This window comes from Urocampus carinirostris, chromosome 1 (assembly GCF_059441175.1).
Source record: "Urocampus carinirostris isolate Australia breed hairy pipefish chromosome 1, RoL_Ucar_1.0, whole genome shotgun sequence".
Lineage (NCBI taxonomy): Eukaryota > Metazoa > Chordata > Actinopteri > Syngnathiformes > Syngnathidae > Urocampus > Urocampus carinirostris.
Window position 1 is genome coordinate 44,594,494 of NC_142349.1, and position 10,046 is coordinate 44,604,539.

At 39.7% G+C, this 10,046-nt stretch overlaps 1 protein-coding gene across 2 annotated transcripts; it reads right to left on the reverse strand.

Annotated features, from left to right (window-relative positions):
• Positions 1-710: 710 nt before the first annotated feature.
• LOC148374798 (ras-related protein Rab-35) lies at positions 711-10,037 on the reverse strand. 2 transcript variants are annotated; one of them, XM_088341092.1, is made up of 8 exons: positions 9,921-10,037; positions 7,200-7,385; positions 6,204-6,346; positions 6,078-6,128; positions 5,559-5,682; positions 5,346-5,470; positions 2,962-3,086; positions 711-1,684 (listed from the first exon to the last, which is right to left on the reverse strand). In XM_088341092.1, the coding sequence occupies exons 3-8, from the start codon at positions 6,256-6,258 to the stop codon at positions 1,535-1,537; spliced, it is 630 nt and encodes a 209-aa protein (XP_088197218.1). In that variant the 5' UTR covers positions 6,259-6,346; positions 7,200-7,385; positions 9,921-10,037; the 3' UTR covers positions 711-1,534. The 2 variants fall into 2 exon arrangements, with proteins under 2 accessions (XP_088197218.1, XP_088197227.1); XM_088341101.1 differs by having other exon boundaries at positions 1,540-1,684; positions 2,897-3,086.
• Positions 10,038-10,046: the final 9 nt, after the last annotated feature.

Below are 10,046 nucleotides of genomic sequence, written 5' to 3' on the forward strand. Positions count from 1 at the left end.
GCTTCCACCACATTTAGACCTCTTTCCTGCAGTGCACTCTTAACACCGTCCATCCACGTCACTCGCGGCCTTCCTCTTGGTCTCCTTCCTTTTACTTATGCTTTGTAGATCCTCTCCATGTGTCCAAACCAACAGAGTACTCTTATCCACACGCGTGCTCAGTTCCACTACTACTCCAGTTAGGGGCCCTCTCTCCCTGGGAGGTGTGAGAATTCTCCCACCGTGGTCCGCTGTAAAGTGGAGGAAGCGAGGGGACTGGGGATCCTCTCCTCTCCATCTCTACTCCCTAAGAGACAGCAAGGCAAAGAAAGGGGGGGCGGGAGACCGAAAGGTCTCGCAAACCCTATAGGGTCACTAAATGTGAGAGGATGTGTGTACCCCTGTGGCGTGTAAAAACAAGTTGCCAGCTAGGGACTTCTGATACCATAAAGACATTTAAAATTGGGTACCTAGTTAGTACAAGTTTGTTTTCTGTAAATATATTTTTCAGGTTTTAATTCAAAATAACATCGCAAGTTTGGTGCAAATTAACCTTTGGGAGTGAAGAGTTCAGTGTAGGTCTTTGTCATCATCTTGAGACAATATTAACACTCAGTGTGGTAGAAATACATTCCGATTTTGACAATACTAAAATGATTCAGTAGGTAAAAATAATCTCCCAAAATTGACAAAACAATCATTTGTATTGCTTTAAAAAGAAATCCAGTAAGAAATGTTTCCTTAGTTTATTCACATTTGTCAATATGCTAAGTCTGCAAAAAATCATTGAATCATTCATACAGTAACATGCTAGACAAAGGAATGAACATTAAAAAAATGGCACACATTTTCGTGTTTCCAGTTAGATTCTGGCACGCGGTAAGTCCAGATAAAATGCATCTGTGTTCCAGTAATTTTTCGTTTTCTGATTCAGACATGTTGGCTTCATCTTCAGGTTAATTTGATACTTCACAGAATTTGGATATAAATGCAATTCGAAAGACAAACACTTTGGTTCAAGTTAAAGAAAAAAGTACGAGGGCCATACTAAACAATGCACTCTACCAGACACTTGAGAAAAATGAAATATCCAGATTAAAAAAAAAGAATTCAACTTAATTTGATATTGCAATTGGATAGTTGCATGTACTTTTTAGCCAACCAATTCCACTCCAATTACAATATTTTTAATCCTTCATTTATTCATTATTTCAGTATTGTTTTTTTAAATGCTGCATTTTGGAGGACATTTTGCAGTTGAAAGAGTTGAACATTACACATTTTGTACTGTTACATGTGCAAAATCAAAACACTTCAATGCAGGCTTACTGGTAGAGACCTCACAGCCCCTCAAAAATCTTAAAATTGCCTTGTTTTTAAATCCCCACCAATCTAACGTTGAAAATGTAATGGTTGAATATTTTGTGAGTGTGGCCCCAGCACCGTTTATTCTTAGTCCAGTACTCATTTATATTAGCACGCTAGTACAGTAGTCAAAGTTGTCAGTGCTGAGGGTAGATGAGCAACAACAAACCCCCAAAACAAAGTTTCCATCTCAGCAGCATTTCTTGGCTCGCTTCCGACGGTCCCGCTCTCGATGCGAGTTGATGTTGACCGTGTCCCTCTCGCGTTCACGTTCCTGCTCAGCACGACTCTGACTTTGCTTTTTGGCCCAGAGGACCATGTGAGTAAAAGCCATGAACATCTACAGGTCAGGAGAACGGCAACAACATGTTAATGGATGCACTTTGCGGCCACACGGCAACAAAAGATGTTTAAACTTCAGGAATACGTTGCATTGTGACTAGTTCCACATAGTGTACAGTAATTATACAGTGCCTGGCAAAAGTATTTTTTTCATCGTGTTGCAGCAAACATCACCTCCCAAATTTAAGAAATCATCTTCACTAGTGGGTCTCAAAACTATGGCCCACGGGCCGTATCTGGCCCGCCAAGATATTTAATCCAGCCCCGAGATGATGCATGAGGGAAAAAAATCAGCCACTTCTACTCAATGACCTGCAGTTTTTAATATGCCCACTGGATGTCACTAAAGCATGCAATAAATACTATAAAGTAGCCCTATTGCATTAAGTTGTTCAATGCAAAATTATCACATTTAGTGCTTAAAAAGAGGGTATTATGTTCCTATTACCATACTCTAAATTCAAGTTTTGATTTGTTAACGAAAATATTGTGTTTCAAATCCAATTGGGAGAAATGATCCCTTTATAAACAAACAACTTGTGCAGGTAAATGCAAAATATGATCTTTTTTACTGAGGTATCACATTTAAGACTCTATGTAAATATTCAAAAAAATAAAATACGTCAATCAGCTATTTTTTCCCCACTGTTCCAGCCCGTTTAAATTTAAGTAATTCAAATCAGAGCGGCCTGCGACTTCAAAACTTTGGAGAACCGTGACCTAAGCTAACACTGTTGATTCCAACACAGACACAAAAATGCATTGCCCGCGTCAAAAAGTAATTACATTTATTTTTTGACGGTGTAGTGGTTTTCTGTAAAATAAATGAGTAGAAAAACATTTGTAAAGTAATTTTATGCTTAAGCCTTTGAAAGAGTTTGTCCTTTGGTTTCAGTGTATAATGGAGTATTTATTTGTACAATCGTTGTAAAAAATAAAAAAAGGTTCCTACTGAATAGATTTTGCCTATCACGGTTATTTTAGGAACATAACCCTTGCAATAAAGGAAGGATCACCGTACTGGTAGTCCTTGATGGCTTGCAAAGTGTGGTCTGTTTTACTCATTGTACTCACATATATAAAATGTGTAGCTTTCAATTACTTCCCCACTTGATGGCACTAAATACGACACACTGCACCTTAAAATTTGACTTTGCATTACATAAGGTAGCTAAAAATGGAAACTATAATTGTTGTGGAATGTCCTCACTTTGCTGAATCCGGAAGACAAACTCATCACGAACATGTTTTGTTACATCGGAAGTAGCACCAGACCTCTTCGACGTTAATATTCTCTTTGGCGCTGGTCTCGAACACACGCACCCCCATCGACTCTCCGAAGCGCATCGCGTCCTGCGATTCCACCCGCTTCCTTGAAGGGTCGTCGTTCTTGTTCCCCACTAAAGTGAGAAAATAAATATTTGGTCAACCACGTTGCTCTTTATGCAACAACCTCTCTTTCAGGAGTCTCCAGCGTGGTGCCCGCGAGCACCAGGTAGCCCGCTAAGTAGCCCGTGGACAGGTTATGAAACTAGCTAACCAGTGATGGGCTGTCAGGATTATCTATTAAATTTGATTTATATCTGACATGTTTTGGTGGTTGATTCGACTACTAAGGACTACAGCCTGGTAATAACATATTAATAAAAATTGTTATTATTTTAGAAATGTATATTAAAATGGTAGCCCTTCACACCAATTAGTGACAAAAAGTAGCTATCAGCTTCAAAAACGTTGGTGACTGCTGCCCTCTACTGTAAAGAAGTAGTCCACAACCTTTTTCTGAAACCACAGACCAGCTTGAGTAAGACAATATTTTTACAGCCAATATGTCGGCCTAGCGGGCAGCACGGCGGCACAGAGGTTAGCGCATGTGCGGCACAGTTCCGAGGTCATGAGATCGAACCTCCTGTGTGGAGTTTGGATGTTCTCCCCGTGCTTGCGTGGGTTTCCTCCGGGCACTCCGGTTTCCTCCCAGGTTCCAAAAACATGCCTTTCAGGTAAATTGGCCAGTTCAAATTGTCCCTATTTTTGAATGAGCGAGTGACTTGGCTGTCCCTGTGTGCCCTGCAACTGACTGACAACCGGTTCAGGGTGTCCCCTGCCCAAAGAAAGCTTGGATGGGCTCCAGCCCCCCTGCGACCCTACTGAGGATAAGCGGTGCAGATAATGGATGAATGTTGGCATTAAACATGTTTGTAGTTTCTATAAAATACAAATATTAGAATCAAACAACAATGATACCATTATTACAAATACCGATATTAATAACACAACCAGGAAAAATAACAAGCGTAAAACATCTGTGTAATCATGTTGTCATAAGTTCGCACCCACATCACATGGGCCTTGGTGTGCCAACTCATTGCAACACGCTCTGGTCGCTATCGTAACGTTTAACGCAAAATGTTATGTCGGGCCATAAGCCAGGTCATCAATGAGGCAACTCATTTGCAAAAAGTCTATTGGTGGGTGGTCTCCGTGCAAGGTTTTTTTTTGTGTTCCATAGATCCTCAAACTGCAATAGTCACTTTTTACCCCATTGAAAAAGGTTTTTCCATGGCTGTAAGTTTACTATCTTTGTACGGTGCCATAGTGGGGTGCATGGAATCGTTCTCCACACAGATTGTCCGTATGAGCAGAAAGTTGGTTTGATTTATCACTTACGGGATCTCCTGCCGGCGGAGTTCCTCGCTATCAACGTGACAGTTGCACCGCTGAACAAACAACTGCAACCAGTCCGACCGAACAGCACTGACTTAAATGCTAACGCTCCACGTTCAGTGTGACCCCCAGCAGTGTCAATGAAACAATGAGAACCGAAGAATAACCTAACTTATTTTTCTCTCACAGGGTTCATACGCTTTTTACATGGCCAAATCCAATCACTTTTTAAAGAATTTCAGAGCCATTTCTATTAACTTTAACATTAAAAGTAATCCGATGTGAATTATGTATCCACAAATATATTTACCATTTACCTAAATCATTTTTCATCTTGCGTGTGCATTCATCAAGATATATGATGTTTAGATCTTGAGTAAATAGTGAATATATCAGATATGATTAATACGTGTGTAAATATTTTTGACCAATCTCTTCCCATATAGGTGTTCGGTAAAGTAACAATAATATGTAGCTTACATTTTCAGTTGCAGGAAGCTCTTCCCATTACAATTTACCACAGGGAAACGCTACCTTCATTTTTTGCATGACCCATAATAAATGTCCAAAATAAATACAAAATCCTTACAATAACACACATTTAATAATGCTCTGTTTTTGTGTAGCATGCACCTGTCCTCTTGAGCAAGACCCGAAGGGAACTATGACATACAAACTAATGCCAGCTGCTTCTTATCACAGGGGAACAAATCTAGTTGCAAAGCGAAGCAACCAGAAAGCAGTGTTAATGTCATTTTTAGCAGACTTGTTGTGAGACATGGCAACAATGTTAAGCATTTACAAGAACTTTACCCAAAATTTGAGCACTTTTCAATCCTTGAAAACACAATATTAAAATTCAAGCATTTTCAAGGATTTTAAGCACCGTAGGAACCTTGCTTTCTGTGCTGCAAGGTACCATATGACCCACGGCCCAGTCCGTAGACCTGTGGTCGGGCACCAATGCTGTCCAGCTTTCAAGGGATCAGACTGACCGAGAATCTTGCAGACGCTGTCGCAGTTCTGGGAGATTTCATTGAGCCAGCGCTTGACGTTGACAAATGATTCGGGATTGGTCACGTCGTACACAATGATAACGCCATGCGTGTTTCGGTAGTATCTGTTTGCACACACACATATATGTATATATTCACACACAGACATCTGATCTTGCCATTATGTGCACAAGTGTTGATTGTTGCTCTTACGTTGAGGTGATGGTCCTAAATCTCTCCTGTCCAGCCGTGTCCCAAATTTGCAGCTTGACACGCTCCCCGTCCACGTCCACTGTCCTAATCTTGAAGTCCACGCCGATGGTGGTGATATAACTTCCTGTGGTGGACACCATTTATTTCAATAATATATTAAGGCAGAGTCTGGCCGTTTCCAAACCACAGCCCAGGGGTCATTTAAAGCTCGCTCACCATTTGTTAGTGGCCCACAGCATATACTGAAAATTATACTTGTCGCTCAAAAAAAAAAAAAAAAAGATTTTTCGAATGTATTGCGTTGTGTAATACCCAAATTGCTATTGAATAGGTACACAATATACAAACTGATAAAATAATGCTAAAAAGCACTAAAAACACACCTAGTGGATAGTGTTCTGCTTAAGTGGCAGCCCTGATCACTGATGATGCAGTGACAAAAACACATATTCCAAAAGATAGAAAAAAAAAACTTAGGGCAATCATCATGCAACGCAAGTACGAGTACTTCACACTGACCAGAGAAGGAATTGTCAGCAAAGCGGAGAAGCAGACTGCTTTTACCAACATCTGTAAGAAAAAAATAACGGCAAGGAATGTTAAGTGACAGAATTTTGAACAATGACAAAAAGAGATGAGACGCACTGGAATCGCCGATGATGAGTAGCTTAAAGAGGTGATTGTAGTCTTTCCCGGCCATTCTCCAACATTCACTGTCAAGACTTCGGAGGCGACCTCACCAGCCACACTTATGCTAAAGATCACCACTGATAGTTGAGCACTTCCTCCTTAGCAACAAAAGCAGATCGTTTTTTTCAATATAAGGTAAAGATGACAACAATATAAACCTGGAAGTTTACTAAATCGTTGGCAGCAAAGAAAACAACCAAGTGGCTAATAGAGTTGCAAGGGTTGACTCAAAAACAGAATAACGTTTAGGGATGGTCAAAATATCAGCATGTGTCTTGTACTGAACATTGAAGAATCAGGAACCAAATCCTTCATTTGATGTGTCAAGATTACCAGTGGAATTGTTACTGAATAATGGTGATTACACCGACTAGTTTTGTTCCGAATGAGTGTTTTAGAAGAGCATTCCCGCTAATTAATCTGATAATCAATTTGTCCATTATGTTGTCAATCATAAATCCAATTTAAAAAGTGTGTATTAATTTCATGTGCATACTCAATACAGCAGCAGGCCTCCTTGATCCTCAAGGGCCCACAGTCCTACATGATTTTGTTTGAAATTCAATGACCAGGACCAAAAATTGCAAAGAAACAACAAAAACTTGCAAGACTGTGGCTATGGAGGACCAAAGGGGAAACTAAACACACACACTCTAAAATTTACTGTTTGGTCGATTTCCATTTGTATGAATCCTCTACGATTCGGTCGATTTTAGAAAATAAACAAGAGTTTGTTTTGTTGTTGTCCAAAAGCAAATGTTTTTAACCCCACCTTAAAAAGACTCAAAGACAAGTGATTCTGTTACAAGCATAATACCCAACTGCGAAAACCCCTGTGAGCCTTCCCTGCGTGAGCGGTAATTTACTGCCTGAAAAGTGCTTTGCAATAAATGCGATTCGATTTGTTTAAAGCGGTTCCGTGTTCAGGAAACATGCACTTCATTGACTTACCGTGTCAGGCATCACGCCAGCTTTCAGTTTCTTTGCCAGTCTGCACTTTGCAGCTGCTGAAGACCAAAAAAAGCATAGAAACAGTGTACAAAACTGCGAAGGGATTGCTACAAGAAGTTGCTGCAGCGCAAAGGTTCCATCACTGAAGCAACAACACTATCTGGAGTTGAGTTGAAAAATTGCCTGCTTTTAACGAAACACAAAAACAGATAAGATTTTTCATTAGAACGAGATAATGACAACCAATGAGAAATTGTTTAGAAGTTTGCGAGTATCCGTGTTCAACTCAATAACTCGATAAATCACGCAAAAGGGCAGGAACGCCAAGGTAGCGGCGCGCGATGAAGTAACTTGTTCACTTTCCACATTTAAACCCAATCCAGAGCTAATCAACAGCGGTTGACCCAAGTGATGTGTTCCATTTACAAAAACAAACAAGTTAAGGTGTTTTTAGGTGTTTCTAACAGTAATGGGAATTTCACATACACACAATTATTTTTCACCATTCTGCAATTCGGCTTTACACTTTGATATCCACCAATACGTTCATGAACTTAACATAGATGTAGAGCCCGTAGTCTGGAAAATTAAACGCTTCATTTATTTTTGTAGATAGATGTAAAACCATCTAATGCACAGTGTTTGTTATTTGACCTGTGGCAGTGTTCTCAAATAGTGGGGCGGCTTAAAAACTCCTGAGATCATAGTTAATATATTCGACTTCCTCAAAAGGTTTTTTTCTATACAAGGTGCAAATTCACTGTGTTATTCTGTTCTATTACATTCCCCCCAAAATTAGATACAAACTCATTTTAGTAACGTTTGCGCGAGTTGCGTATGCCACGGGGGCATCAGAAAATATTTGACAAGCACTGCTGTATTGTAAACGTGCGACCAAAAACGAGTGCTAATAAGCACAAGGAAAAATACAAACTACGGAGACTCAAAGTGACAGAAGCAAATAATTTATCCAATTTTTTTTGCCCACTCTTGAGGTTTTGGGGTACCCGTAGTCACAAAATGGTGGACAATTATGTCAGATCCTTTTAGGTGAGGGTCAGGTTATGAAAAAAAAAAAAAGCTAAATTCTCGACCAATGGGTATTTGAATGCATGTTTATATGATAGTTTATGTATATTTGATTATTGATTATTGCTTATTATTAAACCAGGTATGGGCTAGATTTGGCCATACATTTCTGAGTATGTCAAAAAAAAGAAGAATCACTAGGTTTTTCTATCAAAAATTATGATTTTTTTTGTAAATGCGTGCAATCCAAATGCACTCTCCTGCCACTAGAGGACAGTGTTGAGTTTGTATAGAGACGCGAGTTGGTTCAGGCGTAAAAATTGCATTCACTCAGCTGTAAAAATAAACTAGTTCACGCATTCAATGCCAAACAAGAATTTTCTCCCCCCTAATCGTTGTGAATAAATATGTTATGCTTACAAAAAATCTTGATTATAATATGTAGGGTAGATTACTATTGTAGGCTGGATGACAACATAATACTGAAAAACAAAGCTAAGAATTGGAATTATTTTACTTGTCCAGCCTCAAAACAGAAAGTCTATATCCGGCCCCAGGGACAAACTATGTTTGACATCCCTGATTCAAATCAACGAATAAATTAATGAACAACGTTTGTTTTACCACTAGGAGGCGCATAAGAATACACACCGTCCCTTTAAGAAACATGAAGTGCAAGACAGACGTTTCAATATATTGATTTGATTGCTTTTAAAAAACGAACTTTAGACTGCGGTTACGAGGGAACTACCGAAATCAGAAAATTTCCACTTTCCACATGTAAAATGAGGGATGCCTACGCCCCGACTTGACGTAGCTGATTAAGAATAGAAAGCGTGTCATTTCTAAGAATGCAAGAATATCTCGAGCAAACAACGCTAACACTGTGCAATTAAGGGGGGAAAATATGTACATGTATTTTTAACTCGGTATCAAGACAGCGACACGCGCGAAATACTACTGTAACGATTACGCTCTACTTTATTTCAACAAATTAAAACCTTTATGTTGACACCTCCTATCCTATTAATCTTGTGTATGTTGTGTATTACATCTGGGCATGAAATGTTTCGAAAACGAACATCGCATTATTAAAAAGCTCAGTGAACTCTCTGATTTACAATAGAACAAGAACGCAGCATTGGTCAGTTTAGTCACGTGCAAAAACAGAACTTCAAAACTTGAATATTAGATGTTTTTAAAACTAGCCATGTATTTCCCTTTGAACCCCCCGTTTTAATCATTAGAACGTGGAAAAATGTTGCGCGCGTGCAAAGAAAGATTAGAAAAACGTTAGGGTGACGTCAACTGCAACACATCTTCCGGCTTGAAGTTCCTAACTCGACTCACATAAAAACAACGAAAGAAGCCATCTATCGTCGATTATTCGAACGGGGAGTCAGCGTTTACGAATAAGTGTCATTCGGCGCGGTTTTCGGACACTCACTCTTGGTCACGATTTTAACATGGCGTAAGTTTTGGTCGTCCGCGTGTGCTGCACTCACAATAGTGAAAACAATGAAAAGTTCGTAACACGGTTGTGAAATCAACAGGGTGAATATTGTTGATTTGGCACAACGGAGTACATCGTTTGCATATCGGACATTGAAACGAATATGTCGGCAGGCCTGACTCGTAAAAAGAAACTTGTTCGCACAGTCGCATAGACTGGCCCAAATGTACCGAACTCACTTTAGTAAAGCGTCGGGTGATATAAGTCCGTTGAAGGCTACTTGGCTGGTTTGTCCATATCTCCTAATGACAGAAGGGCATTTCACAATGTGAGCCTCGACCACACCATCTCACGATGCATTCACG